The sequence below is a fragment of the Cannabis sativa genome, chromosome 3 (genome assembly GCF_029168945.1).
Source record: "Cannabis sativa cultivar Pink pepper isolate KNU-18-1 chromosome 3, ASM2916894v1, whole genome shotgun sequence".
In the NCBI taxonomy this organism is placed as follows: domain Eukaryota; kingdom Viridiplantae; phylum Streptophyta; class Magnoliopsida; order Rosales; family Cannabaceae; genus Cannabis; species Cannabis sativa.
The window spans coordinates 6,793,936-6,821,878 of record NC_083603.1 but is presented as its reverse complement, the minus strand read 5'-3'; the positions used below and the strand labels follow the sequence as shown (position 1 = coordinate 6,821,878).

At 32.8% G+C, this 27,943-nt stretch overlaps 5 protein-coding genes and 1 long non-coding RNA gene across 10 annotated transcripts; 4 read left to right on the top strand and 2 right to left on the bottom strand.

Annotated features, from left to right (window-relative positions):
- Positions 1-2,463: 2,463 nt before the first annotated feature.
- Positions 2,464-6,169, top strand: LOC115711057 (calcium-dependent protein kinase 32). Its single transcript, XM_061112983.1, has 8 exons — positions 2,464-3,359; positions 3,811-3,934; positions 4,046-4,189; positions 4,515-4,667; positions 4,762-4,877; positions 5,018-5,185; positions 5,344-5,577; positions 5,683-6,169. Exons 1-8 carry the CDS (start codon positions 2,847-2,849, stop codon positions 5,839-5,841), a joined length of 1,611 nt encoding a protein of 536 aa, XP_060968966.1. The 5' UTR covers positions 2,464-2,846; the 3' UTR covers positions 5,842-6,169.
- Positions 6,170-7,545: 1,376 nt separating this feature from the next.
- On the top strand, positions 7,546-12,265 carry LOC115711479 (uncharacterized). 2 transcript variants are annotated; one of them, XM_061112985.1, is made up of 7 exons: positions 8,392-8,472; positions 9,082-9,140; positions 9,428-9,533; positions 9,629-10,554; positions 10,681-10,851; positions 11,552-11,788; positions 11,894-12,265. In XM_061112985.1, the coding sequence occupies exons 3-7, from the start codon at positions 9,434-9,436 to the stop codon at positions 11,951-11,953; spliced, it is 1,494 nt and encodes a 497-aa protein (XP_060968968.1). In that variant the 5' UTR covers positions 8,392-8,472; positions 9,082-9,140; positions 9,428-9,433; the 3' UTR covers positions 11,954-12,265. The 2 variants fall into 2 exon arrangements, with proteins under 2 accessions (XP_060968967.1, XP_060968968.1); XM_061112984.1 differs by lacking the exon at positions 9,428-9,533 and having other exon boundaries at positions 7,546-8,472.
- Positions 12,266-13,393: 1,128 nt separating this feature from the next.
- On the bottom strand, positions 13,394-17,582 carry LOC115711058 (putative disease resistance RPP13-like protein 1). Its single transcript, XM_030639396.2, has one exon. It carries the CDS (start codon positions 16,979-16,981, stop codon positions 13,751-13,753), a length of 3,231 nt encoding a protein of 1,076 aa, XP_030495256.2. The 5' UTR covers positions 16,982-17,582; the 3' UTR covers positions 13,394-13,750.
- Positions 17,583-18,157: 575 nt separating this feature from the next.
- Positions 18,158-19,441, bottom strand: LOC115708979 (uncharacterized). Of its 3 annotated transcripts, XR_009686999.1 has the most exons (3): positions 19,304-19,441; positions 18,548-18,644; positions 18,158-18,452 (listed from the first exon to the last, which is right to left on the bottom strand). It is a non-coding gene; the product is annotated as an uncharacterized LOC115708979 (long non-coding RNA). The 3 variants fall into 3 exon arrangements; XR_009687000.1 differs by having other exon boundaries at positions 18,158-18,644; XR_009687001.1 differs by having other exon boundaries at positions 18,158-18,644; positions 19,249-19,370.
- Positions 19,442-19,604: 163 nt separating this feature from the next.
- On the top strand, positions 19,605-24,353 carry LOC115711060 (uncharacterized). Its single transcript, XM_061112982.1, has 8 exons — positions 19,605-19,739; positions 20,291-20,340; positions 21,185-21,281; positions 21,376-22,452; positions 22,563-22,678; positions 22,789-22,959; positions 23,645-23,884; positions 23,990-24,353. Exons 3-8 carry the CDS (start codon positions 21,191-21,193, stop codon positions 24,047-24,049), a joined length of 1,755 nt encoding a protein of 584 aa, XP_060968965.1. The 5' UTR covers positions 19,605-19,739; positions 20,291-20,340; positions 21,185-21,190; the 3' UTR covers positions 24,050-24,353.
- A 359-nt stretch (positions 24,354-24,712) lies between these two features.
- LOC115711311 (calcium-dependent protein kinase 32) lies at positions 24,713-27,703 on the top strand. Of its 2 annotated transcripts, XM_030639649.2 has the most exons (8): positions 24,713-25,233; positions 25,690-25,715; positions 25,882-25,981; positions 26,074-26,502; positions 26,694-26,761; positions 26,870-27,022; positions 27,115-27,348; positions 27,434-27,703. In XM_030639649.2, exons 3-8 carry the CDS (start codon positions 25,888-25,890, stop codon positions 27,536-27,538), a joined length of 1,083 nt encoding a protein of 360 aa, XP_030495509.2. In that variant the 5' UTR covers positions 24,713-25,233; positions 25,690-25,715; positions 25,882-25,887; the 3' UTR covers positions 27,539-27,703. The 2 variants fall into 2 exon arrangements, with proteins under 2 accessions (XP_030495509.2, XP_030495507.2); XM_030639647.2 differs by lacking the exon at positions 25,690-25,715.
- The last annotated feature ends 240 nt before the right edge of the window (positions 27,704-27,943 follow it).

Below are 27,943 nucleotides of genomic sequence, written 5' to 3'. Positions count from 1 at the left end.
AAAGTTATAATATATTTTTAATACACTCGATCCCAATACCAACTATGGGTCCGGGTCCCGGGTCTAGGTCCGGGATCCGGGTCTGGGTCCGGGATCCGGGGTCCGAGTCCGGGTTTGGGTCCTGGTCCCGGTCTGGGTCGGGGTTCCGGGTCTAGGTCCGGGTTCGGGTCCCAGTCCGAGTCCAGATTCGGGTCTCGGTTCGGGGTTCGGGTTCGAGTCTGGGTTCGGGTCCCGGTCTAGGTCTAGATCTGGGATGGATTGGTGTTGACCCCAAATCCTTTAGAAATATTATAATACAAGCTAATACGGAATATTTATTATGTATTAAATAATAAAACATATATTATATTAAAATATTTGGTCGTAATAATTAATACAATATATTGTTAATTGTTAATTGTTATAGTAATTAAATGAAATTGAATCAGTGTAGCAAAGCAAATAACCAGAGCCGAGCCGAGTTGGCTTGAGTTGAGACACAGTCAAAGTTTTCAGACATTTCCAAGTCAAAATCGTCGAGTTTGACTGGGCATCCTAAGCTCAAGTGCAGTTTTTAGTAAATTCGATTCTTTATGTTACATATATTTACCAAACTACCCTCATCATTCAATCCAAAATTCCAAACTTCCCATGTCGTGTCTCGTAACGACGACAGTGTACATTATTTTCTGACGTATTTGCCCCTTAAGGGTAAAATCGTCATCATAACAGAAGATTATTTTGTTTTTAATTATTTTGGTACCATTATATATAAATATGAAAGTCCAGTAACGTAGGTTGGGATACGACGAACTTAACTATAATAAATTTTATTTTTTATTATAAAAAGATCAACGGCTGGCGGTCAAAGAAGGAGAATTGTTTTTAATGAAATGACGAAACTACCCTTTGACAATGAATGGATTGATTTATTCCATTGAGGTTATTTTCGGGAATAAAAGATCTCCTGCGTTTAGCTGTACTCGAACTTCAACTAGTTTCGGTTGTCTTATTGTCAAAATAAAATTAAAAAAAAAAACAACAATAAAAAAGAATTTGTTTTTAGTTGGCTTCTAGAAGGCTAGTGTGGCAACATACATCCAATAAAAAAGTGCCACGTATTTAGTGGTTGTAGCAACGAGCAGGTCACTTTTGCCACCTGATTAATACGACGTGTCGGCGATTATTTCTAACCCTGAAAGATAGGTCGTTGCAATGACCATATTACCCTTATTTATCTTATTATTTACACCCTAACAGTTTTTATACAAATATTTTGTGTAAGAGTGTAAATCGGTTAGTTTGATTGGGTTATGATAAATCTTGGCCAATCCAATATTAATATGGGATTACAAATATTTAATTATAATCTCCTCGATTAAAAATTAAAAAAGTTTTAATCCACTTAATAATTTTGTAGTTTAGTTAGATTAACCCATTCAAACTATTTTTTACATTTTTCTTTATAATTATTATTGTTAATTTTTTGAACTTAAATAATTAAGTTTAAAAAAATAAAAATATATTATTTATATTTTAACTTAAAAAGATATTATAATTTTAATAATTAATTATAAAAACTTTAATATAAAATAAATATAATTAAGTAAACATAAAATACTTAAATAAATATTAATCAAAAGATAATAAAATAATAATAATAATATAATTTAGATTTATATTTTAATTTTAATATCCAAATATAATAAAAATTATTAACTATAAAGTTAAACACTGTAAAGACCAAACTTTAAATACAAAATAATTTAACTAATAAATATAGTTTATGTAATATATTATATACACTTTCATTAAAAAATGTATAAATCAATTTAATTAAATTTATTCGGGTTAATTAAGTAGTTTAGAATAATTTATAAGCCGCTTAATATATTTATTTAGTGGTTTAAATTTTTATTGTATTACTTTAGGTTGTATTTTTTTTATCGATTTAATCAGTTTAATTTAAACGATTTGTTCGAGTTACACTGTTTGTGAATATTTTTGAAGACCCCTAATATTTCTATAATTTATTTTTTCTATTTTAAGTCAAGATGACATGATCATTCAGTATTATACTTACAATTATTATCCACAATAATAAATGTTTGGAATAAATATCTAGTTTAAGTAAAAAAAAATATATATTATTATGAAATTTATCTATATGTGTGATACGTAATGATTGTGATGTTACATTTTTAAATGACTGAAATAATATGGTCACATAAGATAACTATAGAATGTTATTTTAATGTTTTTGATTTTATTTTAAACAAAAAAACAGTTTGTGATTTTTTTTTTCTTTGTAATAAATGATTTTGTATTGAATAAGAGTATACTTTACTTGTAATTGAAACTAAATCATACAATAAATGAAATTAAAGAGATAATGAAAGGGTATTTTCGTAATAACAAAAACATCTGAAATTTGTTTTGGACATTTTGGGAATAAAAAAAAAAAATCAAAACTTTCTCTGTACATCTCTAAAAAAAAATATTAGTTTGGAGGGAAGTCTCTGCGAAACAAGGTTGGACCTCTCTCTCTTTCTCTTTTCTTTCAATCCAAAAAGCAATTCACACGCTTAAATTAAATTAAATTAAAAAAAGAAAAAAAAAATACCCCATTTTCATCGTCTTCTTCCTTGAAAAAGCTCTTTCTTTTCAATCCAATTTAAATAACTTCTTCTCTTCCATTTCATCCCCAACAACATCTTTCTTCTCCACCCATCTCTCTGTCTTGGGCTCTACGCTTCTCAAGGTGTGTCCTTTTTGGGAAATTCCAATTGGGTTTTCTTTTAATTGCTTTGTAGTGAATTGGGATCGAAAAAGTTTGGATTTTGATTGATTTTGTTTAAGAACGATTTATGGGTAATTGTTGCGTAACCCCAGCTGGAGTTTCATCTCCAGATAGGAAAAAAGGAAAGAAGAAGAAGCAAAACCCATTTGCTTTAGATTATGGGGCTAATCACCATGTTAGTAGCGGGAACAAGCTCTGTGTTTTGGCAGAACCAACTGGACGTGAAATCGAGCTTAGTTATGAACTGGGTCGGGAGCTTGGAAGGGGTGAATTTGGAATTACGTATCTTTGTACGGACAGGTCTACAGGTAATACTTTTGCTTGTAAGTCTATATCTAAGAAGAAGCTTAGAACATCGGTTGATATTGAAGATGTGAGGAGAGAGGTTGAGATCATGAAACATATGCCTAAACATCCAAATATAGTAACCTTGAAAGACACTTATGAAGATGATAATGCTGTTCATCTGGTTATGGAGCTTTGTGAAGGTGGTGAATTGTTTGATCGGATTGTGGCAAGGGGTCATTATACTGAGCGTGCTGCTGCAGCTGTTACAAAAACTATTGTTGAAGTTGTTCAGGTAAGAATTTTTTGTTTTCTTATTTATAATTTTGATGTTGTTAATCAGATCTGTTCTTTGAATTTTTGACTTTTTTGTTGCTATTTGATCTTATGTTTGAAATAGTAGTTTTGTTATATTTCATCTGAAGCTTGGTAAAAAAAGAAATAGTATTTTTTTTTTTTTACTGAATTAGTTTCCTGACAATTGATATTGAGAAGATGCCTTTTTGCAAGTACAGAAGTATTTAATGAAAGTTCAATGAATCGATACTTGTACCTTTGTTCACCAATATGGATTCCCAATTCACGAGATTCTTTGCAACCAAATGCTTTTATTCTTCACCTGCTTTTGTAGTCTGTAAAAATTTAATATTGATTGAAACTGGTCACGTTTTCTATGCATTTGGTTGCTTTATCTTTTCTTACAGTTGTGTAGTGGTAGTGACTCATTAATCTTTTGGTTTTTGCAGGTTTGCCACAAGCATGGTGTGATGCATCGTGATCTAAAACCCGAAAACTTTCTATTTGGTAACAAGAAGGAAACCGCGCCTTTGAAGGCAATTGATTTCGGGTTGTCTGTCTTTTTTAAGCCTGGTAATATGTTTGTCAAAGCTAAATTTGATTGCATTATTGCAGTGTAGTATATTTTATCAAAAGTTGCTTCCTTTGGAATACTTTTAGCTGATTTTTTAAGAATTTATGCAGGTGAAAGATTCACTGAGATTGTTGGAAGTCCATACTACATGGCTCCCGAGGTGCTAAAGCGGAATTATGGACCAGAGGTTGATGTTTGGAGTGCTGGAGTAATTCTGTACATCTTGCTTTGTGGTGTTCCACCTTTTTGGGCAGGTTGGTTTCTTGTGTCATTTTCTTTCCATTGTAGGAACTCGAGAAACATGTTTAAGAATTGCATCGTACGGTCTCCCTATGCATGAAAATTATGTGCATGGCATGATTGCATCAACAAAAGCTATCGTATATTTATACCATTAGACTCGTGTTTGTTTCCATTCGGTGAAGTTTTCTTCAAGAAACGTTGTAATTTTGGTGGGATTGTAAATGAAAACGTTTATTTGGAAGTTGATATTTAGCAAGTTTGGAAAGAATTATTAACTTTCTACTTTGGAAACTTGTGTGTAACGTTTAATTCTAAATCTGATATCTTGGTGTGCAGAAACTGAACAAGGAGTAGCACAAGCAATTATACGATCGGTTTTGGATTTTAAAAGAGACCCTTGGCCTAAAGTTTCCGACAATGCAAAAGACCTTGTTAAGAAGATGCTCGACCCTGATCCAAAACGGAGGCTTACAGCTCAGGAAGTACTAGGTAATGTTATACTTAACATTTAAGTAACTAACATTTACAGAGCTAAAAATTAGAGTAACTAACAATAAGATCCTATCTACTAAACTAAATGCAGATCATCCTTGGTTGCAAAATGCAAAGAAAGCTCCAAATGTGTCTTTGGGTGAAACTGTGAGGGCAAGGCTCAAGCAATTCTCTGTAATGAACAAGCTCAAGAAAAGAGCTCTGAGGGTAATTTTTCGACATATTTATTTATAGTTCAATTTATTATTTTTGGTGGAATATTTTCAGATCTCTTGTTCTTCTTAGCATGTCCTTTTAAATTTTAACAATTCACTCGTTGATGATATTTATTTATTTTGAATTTACAGGTAATTGCTGAGCATTTGTCAGTAGAAGAAGTTGCTGGTATAAAAGAAGGATTTAATCTTATGGATACTAGCAGCAGAGGAAGGATTAACACGGATGAACTAAGAGCCGGATTGCATAAGCTTGGTCATCAAATTCCAGATGCAGATGTTCATATTCTAATGGAAGCTGTAAGTACACCACTCTTTTCGAACCATTCACTTTTTATTCGTTAATTCTGGTACAATTACAATATGACTCTTAATGGCACTGATTCAAGCAATATGTGGGATGTATTACTGTATTACTAGTTCACTATACATGAATCTAACTAGGATTGAATTTACAGGGTGATGTAGATAAGGATGGATATCTGGACTATGGAGAATTTGTTGCCATATCTGTTCACCTAAGAAAGATGGGCAGTGATGACGAGCATCTTCACAAAGCCTTCGAATTCTTTGACAAAAACCAAACTGGATTCATAGAAATTGACGAGCTGCGACATTGCTTGGCTGATGATGTTGAAGAAAACAATGAAGAAGTCGTTGAAGCCATTATGCAAGACGTGGACACCGATAAGGTATGATAACATAACACCACCGCCCTTGTTTTTGTTCAACATCGATCGATTATGTTCTTAAGCTTTATTGTAGTATTTACTCAATTTCCTTTCGTGAGCTTGTAGGATGGAAAAATAAGTTATGAAGAGTTTGCTGCGATGATGAAGTCGGGTACTGATTGGAGAAAAGCGTCGAGACAGTACTCGCGAGAGCGGTTCAACAATCTCAGTTTGAAACTGATGAAAGATGGTTCCTTGCAGTTAGACAATAACGAGAGTAGATAGAATTGGAAGAACCAAAGAGCAATTATTATTATTATTTTTTGGAGGAGAAAAAAATCATTGATTTTTTTTTTTAAAAAAAAAGAATTATTATTTTGGTAATTATTCTGGTTGATTTTCTAATTTAAGACATCATTCTCCTTTTTGGTTTTGAAAAGGGTTGGAAAGAGTGTTGTTTTTCATTTGAGGGTTGGATGTGTTTTCATTTGTTTGTTTGTAACTTGTAAGGGAGTTCTTGGGGAAAAGAAGTTGTTTCCACAAACCAAAATAGTGAAATTGTGATTGTAAATATTATATATTTTAAAAATTGGAATTATTTTTATTAGAATCATTCCCATTATTCTTTCTTCTCTTTTGGTTTTTCTATATACATTTCTTATTCTTGTTCTTATATACTTATTAATTTGATCCTCCTATATATATTATTGTTATTTTTTTTTCTTATGGTTTTCAACTTAGTTATAAATAAATAAATCATTTAAAAGAAAAAAAAAAGTGCTAGTCCTGAATACCAGCACTTACCAAATAGAGCAAGCATACAGGTTGTTGTATCATATTTTTTGTTTTTAGAAGCCAAAAAACTTACACTATCTTTTTTTTTTTTTTCCAGGTATGTATTGGGTTATAGTGGAAAGAATATAGACTAACTTAAGTAATATAGTAAGTCAAATTTAAAAAGTAATTTAATAAATTTTATAACCTAATTAACTTTTTAGATTTTCATAATTAAATATAGTATAAACAAACTAACAAATGATATTTTATTTTGATAGATAGATAATCCTATTAGGGTGCTTACTTTTAAGTAATTTTAATTTTTTTTATTATAATATTAGAATGAATGATGCAATAATACAAAATTAGAGGGTCGGAGATGTAATTTTAAATCTATAATATTATTCTTTTACATTTTTTATTCTATGGAATCAGAGGTATAAATTCATTTTTTACACCCATAATATTACCTCAAAATCTATATTTTTCCAAATCATTCATAACCACAAACATATGATATTGTATTTTATACCTATAGAGCTTAAAAAAATAATAATCACGTTCATATAAAAATAGCTTAACAATGGTATAAATAGGCCTTGAAAATCATTCATAAAATACTATTAGATCAGGACTAAAATGTAAATAACTAAAATTTAGGGGGTCGTTTGCAAAATTTCAAAGAGTAGGAAGCAAATAGTAAAAAAAACAACAGTATAATATATGGGAGCATATACACAGTCACAATCTATTCTATTCTTCTGTGAGTGTTGTTGGGAGCATAGAACAGAAGCATGAAAGTAGAGTAAAAAGGGTGAAAGTCAATGATTCAAGATTGGGGTCTACATGTATATGGATATAAGATGTTGATTTGAGTTTGGTATGGCAACTTCACCAACCAAATAATTCTTTGAATTTTTCCTATTCTTATTGATTGATCAATTTAACTATCTTTGGTGTTCTTTATGGATATTAATGTCAAGGCATGATGATAAGTTTACACTTGTCAAAATATTAGCAGTATGTCAAACCATAGATCTTATATATATAATTAGATTTATCAAGATCAAATCTAGATTAATAAAGTCATCAAATAAGACTTCATTAATCTGTAAAATGTATGTGACCATTTGAAAAGATTGGTCAGATTGTGATTAGAGAATAGAGAGACACCATTAATTGTAATGTTTGGTGTGGCACTAGTTCCTTATAGTGATTAAAGAGATTATGTTACATAATCTTTGGTGAAAGTGAAATCATAGGATGAAGATAATGTCAAATAAGTAGATCTTTTAGGTTGCTGTGTATGTTTTATTTTATCATGGATTATCACAGGACCGACTAGAATTGCTTAAGCCATAAAAAACTTCTAATAATCCGATCAAAAGAAAGAACAAATAAATGATTAATTCTTATTAACAGTTTTGAAAAATTACAAAAACCACCTATGCAGTTTGGTACAAATTGTTGTCCCTAATGAATCATTCAAAGAAAAGGTGGTAATCCATTTCTTTTGGAGAGAAAAACCTACTACATTTTCTTCATAATCTCAATCAAAATCAAGCCCAGTTCAATGCAGTTGTACAGTAACTGACTTTTGATTCATCTCCTCAAACATAATTACTTCATGTCAACAACAACAACTTGAATTGTTCCAGCTATTCAATAACATACCAAAAAAAAAAAAAAACAGAAGTTAATTAGGGTTTAATATGGCAAATACACAGAAACATCTAAATATTCTTATCAACAATCTCATTTCTATCATATCTGAAATTCCACAAAACGCTGCCCAATCCCTTCCATTAGGGACTGAAATAATCAGTAGAGCATCGGTTTTGGGTTTGAGCAGAAGGTAATGGATGGAAATGGGGGAATCGCAGGTGAGGTTTGGTGGAAAAGTTGGCGGGAAAGTGAAAAGTTGAAATTTAGGGATGTGAGATTGTTGAGCATTAGGGGCGGAATGGTCCGCCGGTAATAGTCATTTTATATATATGATATGAAATTGGGTTCATCTTCTTCATTTGGTTGCGAATCTCTTCCACTCTCAGCCCCCAAAATCATAAACCCTAGAAAATCATATTACCTATCACCGGTGTTAAGGTCAGCCTCGGCCGCCTCTCTCAGCCTATCACACAGGTAATGTGTCCTCTCTATTTATATAAATTTTGAGATATATACACACATTAATTTTTTTTTTTAAAGCGATGTATAAACACACATGATTTGTTAGGGTAAGCCCATAAATAAATTAATAAAAAAATAAATCTTATTACTTGTATATGTTTATGTGTATTTGTGTAGATTTGTTTATACATTAGGATGTCTTTATTTTATTTTTAATTTTTTTTAATGAAGGGATGAGTTTATGTTTAGTACTAAGAGGAATTACATAATAATGAAATTTTTTTGTAGTAGACTCCCTATGAGGTTTTTGGTAAAAAATTTTATCTGTATCGACATTTAAAAAAAAATAGTTTAATTTTTTTTTTTAATAATCACATACATTGTAACTATTTAAAATTACTCGTAATTTAATGTATCGAATATTAAACTTAAATAATTACATATGCGTAGAAAAAAATTGCGTAAGCTAAAAAATATATAAATTTTATTTTTGGTATTAGGACCACTTATAAATCTTATTTACTATCTGTCTCTTATATAACAAAAATAAGTTATAAGTTCTGTCAAAAATATTAATTTATTATTTGTTTTCTTATGTGAATATTTGTGGTATTTTGACAGTTCCTCTCTTCTCTCTCTCTCTCACCAGTCCCTCTCTCTTGTCATTGGGCAACAAAAGGGTAAGTGATTTTTTGGTTAGTGTAATGGTTAATTAGTTTTTAAAATTATGTTTGTTAAGATTGGTGTTTGTGTTAATTCTTTTTTGTTTGTTTGTTTATATTTGTGATGTTTGTGTTAGATTGTGTATGTTTAAATTTGTTATATTTGCCTGTAAATACTCACTAAAGTAGAAATTATATATTGAGTATTAATATATGAAGATTTTAAAGTAGAATGTTTTTAATTATATATGTATTGAGTAATAAAAAATATGTTTCATACTTACTAATAAATTTTGTATGTTTAGTATAAAATGTCTGCAGATATTGCTAGTTATTATAGCGGAGATAGTGACTATCTAGACCATCTAGACCCAGATCCTATTAGGATCCCAACCATGTGCGAGTCTTCTGGTAATTTTTTTTTTCTCATTTTAATTATACTAACAAAATAATTAATATGCGTATGTTAATGTATTTATTTTCGTTATTCAAAACAAAATCAATAGCTCATGAAAAGAAGAAAGGTTGTGACTCTAGTCTTGGGATAACTTTAGAGAAGAAAAAGAGGAAAAATAAGGGACAACCGCATGTAGTTGATCGGATTCAGATACTTAAAAAGGTGCTTGGTAAGAGGCGCGGAGTGGGGCGCTTATCAAAGTCTCATACGACCCGTTACACTAAGTACACTCAGACACAAGTGCCTATTCATACTCAACAATCGCTTGAGAAAATACAAAGATTGGAACGGTTGATAATTGAATTGCAAAACCAAGTCCAACACATCAGTAAAAAGCTTCCAGTTGAACACTGTTTGCCACCAGACAATAAAAAAGAGGAGCTAATTCGAAAGCATGGGAATATGCATTCAACTAGGCCGTCTCAACATCACATGTCTCACATACTTGGAAATGGATCTGTTTCATCTTCTCAGCCTTTGACAAGCCACTCTAACATTCATGGTTCTCAGTATCAGGGACAGATGTCTATGCTGCTACCATCCCAGCAGCCTTCTTCGACGCCTTACTATCCCAACATGTATAACTCTGCCTCACAACAACTTCCTCCAACGCCCTATCAATATCCCTACATGTATGGGGCCCCATCGCAGCAGCCTCTGCCACTCTATCACTATCCCAACACATATGGGCTCCCATTGCAGCAGCCTACACCGCCTTATCACAATCCCAACACATACGGGCTCCCACAGCAGCAGCCTACGCCACCCTATCACAATCCCAACACATACGGGCTCCCATTGCAGCAGCCTACACCACCCTATCATAATGCCAACACATATGGCCCACCATTGCAGCAACCTATGCCATCTGATCACAATCCCAACACATATGCGCCCCCATATTCTCTTGAAAATTTGAGGGCAAAGCTGAAGCATTTCTCTACAATGAACAACTTCAAGAAAAGAGCTCTCAGGGTAATTTTTCAATGGAATATTTTCAGATCTCTTGTTTGCTTAGCTTAGCATGTTCTTATTTTCAATTTTAACGATTCCCTCAGTGATGATATTTATTTGATTCTTTTTGTAATTTTGTTTTTACAGGCAATTGCTCATGAGCTTCTGTCAGTGGAAGAGATTCGTAATATGCAGATAAGATTTCATTTCATGGATACTACCAGAAGAGGAAGGATTAACTTGGATGAACTAAGAATCGGAATGCATGAGCTAGAAGATCACATTCCAGAGGCAGGTGTTGATATGATAATGGAAGCTGTAAGTATACTAGTCTTTTGGAACCATAAATTTTTTCTTTGTTAATTCTGGTTCAAAAACAATATGATATAAACACTAGTTTATGACACATAATGATACTAATTCATTCAAGCAAAATGTGGGATTGTATTACTGTTTTGGATGAAATCCCTTTTGTTGTAAATTCTTTGCTCAAGATGACATTAATTAGATCAAGAATCTAAGGGAACAATTCACAAACAGTTAACAAACTAAGAGGAAAAAAAAAATCAAACAATAACAGCATAAAACATGAGCAAAAACAGTAAAGAACAGTATGCGAAATTGCTCCTACTCCAGCTGAGCAATCCATTATGGTGATCTTCATTAGGGTAGACAAAACTTTGTACAAGAAGTGATTACAGTCAAGAGCTTGATTGGAATCTCGCAAGAGTATCCCTCGAACTTGATACTCAAAACCCCGAGATCAATCCCTATAGCTCTCTTTCTCTCACTCTACTCTGTTCTGTTGTAATGAAATGAAAGCCGCTAAGTATTTATAGGCTTTGGCTAGCTCGAATAGTTGAGCTGGTCTTTGCTAAAGAACCGAACCCAACTAACTTAACAGAATTGGTTGTTAAGTTAGTTAGGACGGTTAGATGGAGAAGTAATTCCCAAACCTTTTCTTATTTTAAAAAAAAAATTATGAACATTAACATTCTAACTGGAATTGGATTTACAGGGTGATCTAAATAAGGATGGATATATGGACTATGGAGAATTTGCAATCATATCATTTTACCTTACAAAGATGCACACTAAGGATGAGTTCATTGACAAAGCTTTCAAATACTTCGACTATTTAGAATGTGGATCTATAGGAATTTCCGAGCTACGAATTGGGTTGACTAATGTAGTTGAAGAAAAAAATATTGAAGAAGTCATTGAAGCCATTATGCAAGAAGTGGACACTGATAAGGTATGATATAACATTGCCCTTGTAACTTGTTTTTATTCAAAATAGTTTATTGTTCTTAAGCTTTATCAGAGTATATTTACTCAATTTGCTATCATAAACTTGTAGGATGGAAGAATAAGTTATGATGAGTTTGCTGCAATGATGAAGATGGATCCTTGCAGTTAAACACTAATGAGAGGAGATAGAATTTGAAGAACCAAAGATGAATCATCTTATATATTTTATTTTTGTTGGAAGAATATATTTTGTTTTGGTAATATTTCTCTTGGCTCTTCAGTTGATTTTCTAATTTGAGACATCATTCTCCTTTCTGTTTGTTCTAACTTGTGAGGGAGTTCTTGGGGAAAGAAGTTGCTTTTTTTCACAAAAGAAATAGTCAAAATCATTATTAGTTTAAAGGTTATTGAGAGCCAAAATTGTGTGTTTATTGAAACTACTTTAGTATCATATTCTATGTCATATTATTGTGATAGTATAGAGTATCATCTTCCTAAATATTTCAGTATCAAGTTCATAACCCATCAGTTCAAAACCATAAAGTTCGATAATGGGAGCATAGAATAGAAGAATGAAACTAGAGTAAAAGAAAAGGGGGACAATGACTCAATACCAAGATGTTAAGAATGTTTATATGGCTCAACCTATATATATATATAGACTTTAAATTAAAGTTCCTACCTTGTTTGTAAAACAAGTTCTGCTACAATCATGCTATTTTATTCTGTGTTTTGAAACAAGACTAAAAAGGGTGAAAGTCAATGACTAAAGATTGGAATTTTAAGGCAAAAACAAACTCTGCATAACAGTCACCAGTGAATATTATGACCAATACAAATGAATCATTTCAAAAAAGGGGCTAATCCCATTTCCTTTGATTATTATCAGAGGCCAATCTGAAAATCTCAAACCTAGCCCACTTCAATGCACTTAACAACTTCCTCTATGTTCAAGCTTTATTGTCAATACTTAGATTCAATACATTCCATCAATTACATACAAAAAACAAAGTTAACCAAAAACACATTAAGTTAATTAGGGTTTAATATGGAAATTGGGGGAATCACAATTGGGGTTTGCTGAAAAAGTTGGAGGGAAAGTGAAGCGGGCTCTAAAAATTGAAATTTAGGGTTGTGGGAATCGTTGAGTATGACCATGTTTTAAGACATTTCAACCGAAAAAAAATTTCAATTCACAATGGCTATTAAAGTGGACATGGTCACTATCTGTATAGGTGCGCTCTAATACCATGTTGAGAATTATAGGGTTCCATCTCAAAACCAATTGACAATGAGTGGAGTAGCCCATGTTCTTATATATGGCTCAATTCTCTACCATTTATTCTATGTGGGACAATGTCCACAACATTTTGGATAGGTAAACACATAGGAATACAAACCACAAATAATGACACATATCGCAAGAGATATCATGGCTAAAAATAAGACCAATGAGTACAATTTTTTTATCTTTTTAATTCATTGATTGAACAAATTTTTGCTATAGACCAAATAAAAGATTAGCTTTTATAGTGGTTGCTTACATAGTTAACTCTCAAGTAAAAGCTTAAAGAACTTAAAGACAACCATTTGGTAGGACATGTAGTCAATATAATTTAATTACTTTGTGAAATTACCTCACGACCAAATAAATGGTGAAGGAAATGGCCTCCCAAATGATTTAATTATCAGCTAATGTCTTCCCAATCTGACTATGTAATAATTTCAAGTAACATAATCTGTTAAAAGTAATGGAATGATAAGAAATAAAAAAGAGAATTCACATAGGATTAACTGTTTTTATTAAACAAAAATAATTATAAAAAGGAACCTCACATAAACCAAATTAGTTCCACATAAGAAGATCCATATTGCTTTAAAGCACATTAATTAATTGTATATACAAAATGTTAAAAGATAATTAAATTTGATGCATGAACAAGAAACGTACCACTAGAAGAACCCCTTATTGATGGGCACTTGACTGAATGCTGATTGTAGCTTGAGGACGAGGAACACAAGAAATCATCATACTGGATTGGCTCGCTCCATAATCGTATGCTTTTTCTTTCTTCCATTCATACTTTTGTTTCAGTAAATAGCAACTTTCCATGAAGAAACTTTTGAATGAAGGTGGCAGTGTACCTTCAAAAGATGGTGGCAGCCCTTTCACTGGAAGTGTCTCCAATTCGGGGCACTCATTCAAGCGTAGTTCTTTCAAGGATGTGAGCTCTTGAAATCCCTTATCATCTAAGGTTTTAAGATAAGGAAGATGAGTAAGAGTAAGGGAGGTAAGACTAGTTGGCAGGAACCCTTGCTCTAGAAAGGATACCATATCTTCACCTTTATACCTTCCCAATTCAAAGCTTATCAGATTGGAAAGTGCTTGCAAATTCCATTTCTTTCTAGATGCAAACAACTTGTAGCAGCCTACGAGTTTGAGCTTACGCAAACTGAGAGGCAACCCAAATTTAGGAAGTGATTCTAACTCTTGACAATCAACAATAAGTAGTTCTTGTAGAGAAGGAAGAACACTAGGCAGTTTATCAAAAAGAAACCTTAATTTGCTGCAATTTGAGAGCTCCAGTTGAGTCAAATTTGGGCAACAGAGGTTGTTATCAGATAATAATGTGATGTTATGGCATCCTGTGATAGAAAGAGTAGATAGAGTGTTTATGGGGCTTTTAAATAGCAAGAAAGACTCCACATCTTCATACCAGTCAATTTCGACAGTCCTGATATTGGGGAAGGAGTCTATATGAAGCAATTCAATGGAGCTTTCAGAGTCAGATAAGTCAATGGAAAGCTCTTGGAACGATTCGTATATGTTAGCAGCTAAAACTTCTATAAGCTTTCTACAGAACTTGATACTAACTTTACTGACATTCGGCATCATTGGAAGCGAAGAACAAAGCTTCGAGCACATTAAAAGATCAAGCTCTGTCAAAGATGGTAAGTGGAAAGGCAAGTCTCCTAAGAGACTTCCACACCGTTGTATAGCAAGTGATGTTAGCTTTGGAAAAGCTTCAGCATTTGGCATTGACCATTCCTTCCAATTTTCCAGTCCATCAAATTTCAAGGTTTCCAATGATGCAAATGGTGTACAAGTAGTCCCATAAAACTCAACACCCACTCTCTCTATTCCTTTACATCCTTCAATGCAAAGAGTTTCAAGAGCTGATAATTGCCCAAGTGTGGACAATGTACAAAGTTTAGAACAATCAACAATGTCGAGATGTTTCAAACTAATTAGATTATGGAAATTTTTAGGGAGCTTAGTGAGATTCAAACATTCATCTATTATTAATGTTTGTAAATTGTACAACATGGAAAAAGATTTGGGCAACTCTATGGATGAAGTGTAACCAAAACGCAAGTAGCAGAGGTGCCTTAATTCACCTATTGATTCAGGCAATTCATAGACAAGTCTCTTACAAACTAAACATAAAACTCTTAAATGCTTCAACTTCAACAATTCTTCCACGAAACGCTGCACTAATTCGTCTGGAACCTTGACAGATCTGCCCGCACACAAAAATGTATGCAAACAAGCTGCTTGAGAGATAGATTTGAATATCATATGAGAACCACCTTCAACTACAATATCCCTTGCTTGCTTTATCAATTCAATTCCACACAACTTGTTTCTGTCTAAAAATATAAACTTTTCCTTAGAAACAAAACTAGCCAAGTCAACTATGAGATCATGCATCACGAAACAATCTCCTTTCTTACTATTCATACATGGTTGAAAAAATGATCGCGACACTAAATCATTAAAATACTCATTTCCCAGTTCATCTCTTGTTTTATTTCCACTTGATTGCTTCTCCAACAAATTAAAAATCATCCACAATGAGACCATTTCCTTCTTTGTAAATTGATAGTCCTTGGGGAATATGGCACAATAAACAAAACATCGTTTTAAATGTGATGGAAGATAATGGTAACTCAATCTTAAAGCTGCCGGAAGAGTGTTATCTTCTCTAACTGCAAAATCCAACACATCACTCTTTGCTATTCTCTCCCACTGCTTAACATCTGTATGGCACAAGAGCCTTGCAATTACTTTCACAGCTAATGGCAAACCTTTGCATTTTTGAACAACTTCTTTGCCAATTCTTTTCAAGTCTAAAACCATGTTGAATTCTTTATTGCTAGATACAATCTTTACAAATAACTCCAAGCAAACCTCTTCATTCAACTCGTTAAGATGGGGAAAACTAGTTGTTCCCATGATGGATGCAACTTTTTGACTTCTTGTTGTGACGATTATTTTACTACCTTGAGCTCCCACTTTGAAAATCACCCTCATTGTATCCCATAAGTCAAATGTTTCACACCAAACATCATCCAAAACTATCAAGAACTTCTTATCCTTCAACTTTTCTTGTATCTTCTCTTGCATCACATTCAAGCTCTCAAAAGTAGAAACATTTCTAGTTACTGCTTCAAGCACATTTTTCATTACCTTACAAACATCAAACTCATCTGATACACAAACCCATGTCTTGTGTTCAAAATGTTTCTTAACTTCATCATCATTATAAACAGCTTGAGCCAAAGTAGTTTTACCAATCCCACCCAAGCCCACTATTGGAATCACACATATCTTTTCTCTACCTATCTCCTCTGACAGCAACAAATTTTTCAAAAGATTCTTTTCATAATCTCTACCAAAAAACTCAGAATCATCAATAGATGATATTGAGGGTGGTTTCAGTGATTGAATCTTTTCCACACGGTTTTCCAAATGAAGGATGAACATGTGTTCTTTAAAAGTTTCCAACCTCTCAAGAAGATTCTTCATATCAGTTTTTCTGTCCTTATCAGTTGAGTTTAAACTAGAGTAGAATTTCCTTACCTTGGTTTTGTTAGGCTTTAACTCTGCATCCACCTTATGTTTGAGAGCATCATATTCAATTTCCTCAAAGAGGTTCTCAGCATCTTCCACAGCAACTTTAAGCATGTCCAGCCACTCCTCAACTTTGGGGTTTCTCATCATCTGCTTATGCTCAGCATCACCAAGTACCTCAGAAAGAGATAGCAATGTTGTCTTCAGCTTGTCAAGAAGCCCATCAAAACCAGAGTTTTTCTTTCCCCTTAAGAAGCTTGACCCTTCAGAAGAAACGATCTTGTTCAGCAAAAACCCAACAGAAGCAGCAATAACAGGTCCCACTACCAACTCTACAGCCATGATTCTCTTCTCCTCACAAGTACAATAAATGATTATCAGATGTTTCTTAATTGCTATTGAAAGGTAATAAGAGAAAAATTAAAAACATTAAACATTATATTATTACATCAACTTGGCCAAATTAATTGACTATTCAAATACATGAATTATTTAAGTAATAGGCCAAAAGATTGTTTGTATCATGACAAAGCAATATTACTTATTTAATTAATTACAACTTCAACCAATGTGGATTGTTTGTATGTCTTTTTGGTGGTGCATTTAATATTAATTTGTATAGACTAATGGTTACCTAACATAAGTTTTATATGTTCCGCCAGGCTCCAAGTCTAACTCATCAATTATTAACAAGTACTACTTGGATTATTTTCTTTTGGCAAATATATAAAGAACAATATGAATATGTGAATTAAGAACTAGAAATATAAGCATAATTCAATAATGTGTTCAAGAATTTAAAGGTATATACATAAATCAGTCAAGTGTAAACAAAAACAAAATACCCGCTAACAATTTCAATGGCTTCGAAATCATAAGTTAAAATCAAACTCTAAGAACCTATTATGTTGTCACGCTAGTGTTGCACATATCTAATGATAATTTTAACATGGAGAAAACAAGGTGTCGAGATTGTATAGACCTGTTCATAAAAAAGAAATGTAAAAAAAAAATTATTTTTTTTGGCAAAAGTTTAATTAAATATTTATATATTTTTGACTAATTAGAATTTTTATCATGTAATAAATCATGCTTTTGAATTTTTAGTAGCTATTAAAAATTCTTCAAAAAATATTGAAATTGTTGAATTTAAGGACATTTGTCAATTTTCATTCAATTTTACTAATTTTGTGATTGTCGAATTATATATCTACCAAATCATGCCCCACATGTACCAAATTAAGGTCTCTAAACTTTCATCTATGTTAGACTTTCATCAATAATTCAAAATATTTTTAACAGTCTTAAAGTAACATGATTTGTTACACGTTAAAATTCAGGAGTAAAAATTCTAATTAAGATTTTTTTTCAATAAAACAAAAATAGCATATGAAGTAGCCTAGCCATTACTCATTTAAAAAAAAAAAAAAAAAAGTAGTCGTTACTGGCCCACTCATGAAGTAGCCGTTACTCTCCCAAAACTCCATTACAAGTTACCAGTGAAAACCTTTGAAACCTAAAGCATCGCCTACAGAAATGGCCGATTTCTCTTTCCTCTCAGACACAGACGCTTCTATGGTGGACGAACTCATTTCCCAAACCCGAGATCTCTGCGTTCTTAAACAGGTCTCCGCCATCAACTGCTCTGGGTTTGTCGATACTCTTCTCTCTAATGACCTAGAGTCATGCATTAACAGACTCAAATCCTTTCTGGCCAAAAATTCCAAGCTCAATCTGCCCCCAGTTGGGAAACTTTGGTTATCCCAAGAAGCTTATGTTGAAAAAGCACTTAAAAGATTTAACTTGAGCAAAGCTAAAACAGTTAGTTTTCCACTTGTAAGCATTTCAAGCTAAGCTCCAAACATTATCCTACAAGTGACAAAGATAAATAAGAAATGACTTCAATACCTTACTCATCTGTAGTTGGTAGTTTGATGTATGCTATGGTTCATACGAGGCCAAATATTGCTCATGCAATAAGAGTTGTTAGCTGATTCTTCTAATCCTGGTAAGGATCAAGGAAGCAGTGAAAAAATATAATATTAGAACCAAGTTTTTCTTTCTAGTTTACCAGTTCCTTGCTCTTCTTCTTCCATAATATGTTATCCAACAGAAATAAAAAAAAAAAAAACACAGGTACATCAAAAGGAGCTAAATCGATGAACAGAAGTATCCATATTTACTCATACATAAACCGACATTTTAAATAAAAGGTGCTAATCCATTTCCTTTGGGGAGAAAAACCTACTAGATTTTGTTCATAACAGTGACCACAAAAATTGTAGACACAAGCAGTGATCATCAGATAACAATATGATAATCTCAATCAAAAACAAGCCCACTTCAATGCAGTTGTACAGTAACTTTGAAGCATCAACTAACTTTTAATTCATGAGTCAATTCCATAAAAACAATCACAATTAAAGGGACTCACTTCCTCTTTGTTCCAGCTATTCCATATTACAACATACCAAAAACAAAACCAAGTTAAGTTAACCAAAAGAACACATGAAGTTAATTAGGGATTAATATGGCAAATACACAGAGGTTAATTAGTTCTTAAAACCATTATTGTTATAAATCAATAACTATAAAAATGTTAACTTCACCTATTCTAGATTCACCAATCAGAATTTCAGAAACACAATACTTCAACAATCTCACATTTATTATACATTCGAATCTTTGAAGAAATTGGATGCAGAAACCGAGTCTGAAATTCCACAAAACGCTGCCCTATCCCTTCTATTAGGGACTGAAATAATCAGTAGAGCATCGGTTTTGGGTTTGAGCAGCAGGTAATCAATGGAAATAGGGGGAGGATTCCTGGAAAAGTTGGCGGGAAAGCGAAGCGGTCCCTAAAAGTTGAAATTTAGGGATGTGAGATTGTTGAGCATTAGAGGCGGACTTCAAAGATTATTAGCGGCGGAATGGTCCGCCGGTAATAGTCATTTTGTATATAGATAAAATTGGGTTCATCTTCTTCATTTGGTTGCGAATCTCATTCTCCTCCACTCTCCGCCCTCAAAATCATAAACCCTAGAATATCATTACCGGTGTTAAGGTCGGCCTCGGCCGCCTCTCTCAGCCTATCACACAGGTAATGTCTTCTCTCTATTCATACAAATTTTGAGATATATACAATCATTTTTAATAGATTAATAGGTTTTTCCTTCAAAAAAAAATAGGTTTTGGTTCAAACATGACTTCATTAAAATAAATCTTATTACTTGTATATGTTTGTGTTTGTGTAGATTTGTGTATACATTAGGATCTCTTTATTTTATTTAAAAATTTTTGAATGAAAGGGATGAGTTTATGTTTAGTACTAAAGAGGAATAATAATGAAATTTTTTGTAGTTGATTCCCTATGAGGTTGTTCGTGTAAATTTTTTATCTATTTCGGTATTTAGAAAAAAAAAAAATTATAATCACGTACGTTGTAGTTATTTATGATTATTTGTAAAATTTTAAAAAATTAAACTTAAATAGTTATTTACTATGCGTACAAAAAAAAATAGTGACTGTGCAATGTGTAAATTTCATTTACTATAACTGCAGACTATCTCTTATATCAAATTTAAGTTATAAGTTCTGTCAAAAATATTAATTATGTATTTTCTTATGTGAATATTTGTGATATTTTGACAGTTCCTCTCTCTCTTACCAGTCCCTCTCTCTTGCCATTGAGCAACAAATGGGTAAGTGATTTTTTTGTTAGTGTAATGGTTAATTAATTTTTAAAATTATGTTTGTTAAGATTGGTGTTTGTGTTAATTTTTTTGTTTATATTTGTGTTAGATTGTGTATGTTTAAATTTTGTGTATGTGTATTTATGCTAAAAGTTAGTTTTGAATTCCTTAAGTAATGTTAATAGGTAATGTATAAAAATGGGTTTGTGTTTGAAATTAATAAAACTAGTTTAGTTTATGTTTGTGATATATTTGTGATTGGTTCTAGGAATGCTTATTGTTATTTGCATATGTAATTTTTGTAGGAATCTGATTGTTGTATTAGGAACTTGTTAGATTATATTACATTTTATAAAACAATATAAGACATAATTTAGTAAATATTTCATAAGACTTTATAATTCTGACAATAAAGATGTAAATGAAAATAATTTTCATTTATTATTTTTATCACAAATGAAATATATTCTGACAATTTTGATATAAATGGTTCAACACAAATCTGAAAAAAAAAAAAATTACTCAAAATAATATTAGTAGTATAAATGTCAACTGTAAATGATATAAAGATAAGTCATACATTTATCTGGATGACCTTGTTAAATGACAATATTGGAAAGTAATACAAGATGTGAATCATCAACAATCAACAAGTTTGGAACATTATTCTAGACATTTAGATGGGATTATTGATGTTGTATTTGCCATAGATCATAGAAATTTAGTTATACAACAATCTGATCAACTACCAGATTATCAAAGTAATATTGAGTATTAATTTATGAAGATTTCAAAGTAGAATGTTTTTAATTATATATGTATTGAGTAATAAAAAAATATGTTTCATACTTAGTATAAAATGTCTGCAGATATTGCTAGTTATTATAGCGGAGATAGTGACAGTCTAGACCCAGATCCTATAAGGATCCCAACCATGTGCGAGTCTTCTGGTAAATTTTCTTTCTCATTTTAATTACACTAACAAAATAATTAACATGTGTATAGTAATGTATTTATTTTCGTTATTCAAAACAAAATCAATAGCTCATGAGAAGAACAAAGGTTGTGATTCTAGTCTTGGGATAACTTTAGAGAAGAAAAAGAGGAAAAATAAGGGACAACCGCATGTAGTTGATCGGATTCAAATACTTAAAAAGGTGCTTGGTAAGAGGCGCGGAGTGGGGCGCTTATCAAAGTCTCAATCTACGACCCGTTACACTCAGACACAAGTGTCTACTCAACAATCGCTTGAGAAAATACAAAGATTGGAACGGTTGATAATTGAATTGCAAAACCAAGTCCAACACATTAGTAAAAAGCTTCCAGTTGAACACTGTTTGCCACCAGACAATAAAAAAGAGGAGCTAATTCGAAAGCATGGGAATATGCATTCAACTAGGCCGTCTCAACATCACATGTCTCACATACTTGGAAATGGATCTGTTTCATCTTCTCAGCCTTTGACAAGCCACTCTAACATTCATGGTTCTCAGTATCAGGGACAGATGTCTATGCCACCACTATCCCAGCAGCCTTCTTCGACGCCTTACTATCCCAACATGTATAACTCTGCGTCACAACAACTTCCTCCAACGCCCTATCAATATCCCTACATGTATGGGGCCCCATCGCAGCAGCCTCTGCCACTCTATCACTATCCCAACACATATGGTTTCCCATTGCAGCAACCTATGCCACCCCATCACAATCCCAACACATACGGGCTCCCACTGCAGCAGCCTACACCGCCTTATCCCAATCCCAACACATACGGGCTCCCATTGCAGCAGCCTACGCCACCCTATCACAATCCCAACACATATGGGCTCCCATTGCAGCAGCCTACACCACCCTATCACAATGCCAACACATATGGCCCCCCATTGCAGCAGCCTATGCCATCTGATCGCAATCCCAACACATATGCGCCCCCATCACAGCAGCCTATGCCGTCTGATCACAATCCCAACACATATGCGCCCTCATCACAGCAGCCTATGCCGTCTGATCACAATCCCAACACACATGGGCTCCCATTGCAGCAGGCCCCTTGGCCTAAAGTTTCGGACAATGCAAAAGATGCTTGTCCAAAAAGCGGGCATACAACTCAGAAAGTAGAAGGTAATTTATTTTTAAGTATTTGAAGAACTTTTGTAATGAGTGAGCTCATAAAAATTTGCATAACTAAAAATGAGTAACTAACATTAAGGTCTTCTCTACTCTAAATGCAGATCATCCTGAGTTACAAAATGCAAAGAAAGCTCCAAAACTATATTCTCTTGAAAATTTGAGGGCAAGGCTGAAGCATTTCTCTACAATGAACAACTTCAAGAAAATAGTTCTCAGGGTAATTTTTCAATGGATTGTTTGCTCAGCTTAGCATGTTCTTCTTTTAATTTTAACGATTCCCTCAGTGATGATATTTATTTAATTCTTTTTGTAATTTTGTATTTACAGGCAATGGCTCATGAGCTTCTGTCAGTGGAAGAGATTCATCATATGCAGAAAAGATTTGATTTCATGGATACTACCAGAAGAGGAAGGATTAACTTGGATGAACTAAGAATCGGATTGCATAAGCTAGGAAATCACATTCCAGAGGCTGGTGTTGATATGATAATGGAAGCTGTAAGTATAACAGTCTTTTGGAACCATAAATTTTTTCTTTGTTAATTCTGGTACAAAAAAAATAAGATATATACACTAGTTTATGACACATAATGACACTAATTCATTCAAGCAAAATGTGGGATTGTATTACTGTTTTGGATGAAAGCCCTTCTGTTGTAAATTCTTTGCTCAAGATGACACTAGCTCGATCAAGAATCTAAGGGAACAATAACAGCATAAAACATAAGCAAAAACAGTAAAGAAGCACAATAAATTTATCCTGGTTCGGAGACAAGTTCAATGTGAAATTGCTCCTACTCCAGCTGAGCAATCCATCATGGTGATCTTCATTAGGATAGACAAAACTTTGTACAAGAAGTGATTACAGTCAAGAGCTTGATTGGAATCTCTCAAGAGTATCCCCCGAACTTGATATTTAAAACCCCGAGATCAACACCCCAGTGTGATGACTCGAATACAAAACTCAATCCCCATAGCTCTCTTTCTCTCACTCTACTCTATTTATAGGCTTTGGCCAGCTCGAATAGTTGAGCTGGTCTTTGCCAAAGAATTGAACCCAACTAACTTAACAGAATTGGTTGTTAAGTTAGTTAGGACAGTTAGATGGAGAAGTAATTCCCAAACCTTTTTTTATTTAAAAAAATTATGAACATTAACATTCTAACTAGAATTGGATTTACAGGGTGATCAAAATTATAAGGATGGATATATGGAATATGGAGAATTTGCAATCATATCATTTTACCTAAAAAAGATGCACAGTAAGGACGAGTTCATTGACAAAGCTTTCGAATACTTCGACTATTTCGAATGTGGATCTATAGGAATTTCTGAGCTACGAATTGGGTTGACTCATGTTGTTGAAGAAAAAAATATTGAAGAAGTCATTGAAGCCATTATGCAAGAAGTGGACACTGATAAGGTATGATATAACATTGCCCTTGTAACTTGTTTTTATTCAAAATAGTTTATTGTTCTTAAGCTTTATCAGAGTATATTTACTCAATTTGCTATCATAAACTTGTAGGATGGAAGAATAAGTTATGATGAGTTTGCTGCAATGATGAAGATGGATCCTTGCAGTTAAACACTAATGAGAGGAGATAGAATTTGAAGAACCAAAGATGAATCATCTTATATATTTTATTTTTGTTGGAAGAATATATTTTGTTTTGGTAATATTTCTCTTGGCTCTTCAGTTGATTTTCTAATTTGAGACATCATTCTCCTTTCTGTTTGTTCTAACTTGTGAGGGAGTTCTTGGGGAAAGAAGTTGCTTTTTTTCACAAAAGAAATAGTTAAAATCATTATTAGTTTAAAGGTTATTGAGAGCCAAAATTGTGTGTTTATTGAAACTACTTTAGTATCATATTCTATGTCATATTATTGTGTAGTATAGAGTATCATCTTCCTAAATATTTCAGTATCAAGTTCATAACCCATCATTTCAAAACCATAAAGTTCGATAATGGGAGCATAGAATAGAAGAATGAAACTAGAGTAAAAGAAAAGGGGGACAATGACTCAAGACCAAGATGTTAAGAATGTTTATATGGCTCAACCTATGTATAGACTTTAAATTAAAGTTCCTAGCTTTGTTTGTAAAACAAGTTCTGCTACAATCATGCTATTTTATTCTGTGTTTTGAAACAAGACCAAAAAGGGTGAAAGTCAATGACTAAAGATTGGAATTTTAAGGCAAAAACAAACTCTGCATAACAGTAGAGTCAATGACTAAAGATTGGAATATTATGACCAATACAAATGAATCATTTCAAAAAAGGGGCTAATCCCATTTCCTTTGATTATTATCAGAGGCCAATCTGAAAATCTCAAACCTAGCCCACTTCAATGCACTTAACAACTTCCTCTTGGTTCAAGCTTTATTGTCAATACTTGATTCAATACATTCCATCAATTACATACAAAAAACAAAGTTAACCAAAAGAACACATTAGGTTAATTAGGGTTTAATATGGAAATTGGGGGAATCGCAATTGGGATTTGCTGAAAAAGTTGGAGGGAAAGTGAAGCGGGCCTTAAAAATTGAAATTTAGGGTTGTGGGAATCGTTGAGCATTAGCGGCGACATTAAGGTTATTAGGGGCGGACCATTCCGCCCCTAATATTCCTTTATACATAGATGAAATCCGGTTTATCTGAGTCTCATTCTCCATTCTCCATTTTCTCCATTCTCCGACCCCAAACCCCAAAATCATCTATCCCAACCTCACCATCATTTTCACCGGTGTAAGGGCCGGCCGCCTAAGAGGTGATCTTTCTTTCTCTTTATTTCCTATTTTATTTTATTAAGGTTTTTTTTTTTGTGAGATGGAGGTTTTCATTTTGGTCAATAGGATAATATTTAGGGCATTGGTTAATAATTTTCTATAATCTATAATAAAGTGCACAATAGTAATATTACAATAGTAATATTTAGGGTTGGCACTATGTGCATGAACGAAGCCACATGCAAACCAAGTGAAGTGGTCACCCCATATGAAATTTTACTCAATTCTAAATTATTTTGTGCTTAAAAGTAAATAATTATTTTTAGCCTTTATACCAATATCAATCTTGTCAAACATTATAAAATTGTATTGTTTGATAGAGTGGTAAGTTTATATGTATTTCACTATAAAAAATACATATAATCACTCCACCTAAATTTTAGTTTTAGCTTCGTCCTTGACCATGTGTGCCCTTTTAACATTTCTCTAATATTTAGGGTGGAGGAGTTGTTTTTAGGGTGAGGTAATAACAATCATGTGTCGTTCATAAACTTAAATTGTACTATTGTGATAGTAGTGACTATTCTACTTAATTTTTGTATTTTGTAATGAATATTATATATTAAGTATTAATTTATTTAGCAATAATAAATATGTTTCATACTTACTAATGAATTTGTTATTCTTAGTATAAAATGTCTACAAATGTTGCAAGTAATCACAGTGGAGAAGATAACAGTCAGAACCTAATAGATCCTACTAGGATCCCAACCACATGCAAGACCTCTGGTATTTTTTCTTTTTCTCATTTTGATTATACTAACGAAATAATTAAAAGGTGTATGTATGTATACTAATGTAGTTCTTTTGGTATTCAAAAGAAGAACCAATAGGTCCCAACAAAAAGGGTCTTGAGCTAATTTCAGAAGATAGAAAATCAGTTCTTAATGTTGATCAGATTCAAAAACTTAAACATGTGCTTGGTGAGAGGAGAAGTTACATTCGAGGGGTTGGCCGCATATCAAAACGTAAATCTTCAATCTATTACTCTCAGCACATTAAACAATCGCTTGAGAAAATACAAAGATTGAAAAAATTGGAGGGACTCATAAGTGAAGTGCAAAAGCAAGTTCAACACATTACTCAAAAGCTTCAAACCAAGGAACATTTACCACAACACAAAAAGAGAGAGGAGCCAATTCAAACTCATGCTCAAATGCATTCAACTAGGCCGTCTCAAATACCGCCACCACCAACACCATTGCAGCAGGCTAAGCCTCAACCCGGGCATACAACTGAGGAAGTAGTAGGTAATGATATATTTAAGTATTTGAAGAGCTTTTGAATGAGTGACCACATAAAAATTTACCAGAGCTAAAAATTAAAGTAACTAAAAGCATCTTCAACTGGGGTTGCTCATTGGAGCGGTCTGGCCACATATACAATGTGGTTCAACTTTTAAGACAAGTTTTGAGAATATATGTAACATTAGTGTCTTCAGGTAATACAGTGTGGGAAAAGCTTGAAGAATTCTGTACAAGCAACGAGCTCAAGAGAAGAGCTCTCAGGGTAATTCTTCAATACTTTTAAATGGATCTTGTTCTGCTTTGCATGTTGTCACTTAGTGATGACATTTATTTGATTTTTTTTTACCTCTTCTTAATTTTGAATTTACAGGAAATTGCTAGTTATGTGGAAGAAAATGATGCTAGTATAATGAAATTCTTTAATCGTATGGATGTTACCGGTAGAGGAAAGGTTAACATGGATGAACTAATTGCTGGATTCAAAGTTTCAGCAAGTCCATCGATTGAACTCATAATGAATGCTGTAAGTACTACAACAATCTACGTATTATTATGGTATTAAGTTTTCACATATTATTAATACGAGACTCTAACTAACTAGAATTGTATTTATAGGGTGATGTAAATGAGGATGGATATTTGGACTTTAAAGAATTTGTGGGCATATTTGTTAGGCTAAGAATTATTGGCAAGGATGAGAAACACATTCACATAGCCTTTGATTTTTTCGACAAAAACGAAAGTGGATACATAGAAATCGACGAGCTACGACATTGTTTCATTGATAAATTTGAAGAAAACGTTGAAGAAGTTGTTGAAGCCATTATGGAAGATGTAGACATTGATAAGGTATGATAAGCTAGACACCTTCCTTGTTTATATTCCAAATAGTTTAGTGCTCTTATTTACTCAATTACTTTCCATGAACTTGTAGGATGGAATGATAAGTTACGATGAGTTTTCTGCATTTATGAAATATGGTACAAGAAAAGCAGAAAGGCAGTGTAGTTCCGAGAGTGGTTCAACACACTCAGTTTGAAATGTTAAACAATTATGAGAATAGATAGAAGTGGAAGAACCATATAGAGTAATTTACTTTTGTTATTGTTAGAGAGTTGCACAATGTGTTGTTTGTTTCTGAGTGTTTGATATGTTGTTTGTAAACGATTTGTTGGTAATTATGAAGTTGTTTCTACCAACTAAATAGTGTTATTATGTCTAATATTATTAATCATTAACAAAAAAAAAACCAATTTTAATTTTTGATCTATGGTTGCTCAGTTTTGAGCTATGGTTTTAATTCCAAGACTAAATCCTGTTAGTCCATAACTTTTATTTGGAGGAACTATATCATGAAATAGAACAAACATATAATTTGGTTTGATATTAGTCCAATCCAAACTTTGTGATGTTTAAACTTTAAGGTGGATTGCAAAGAAATTTA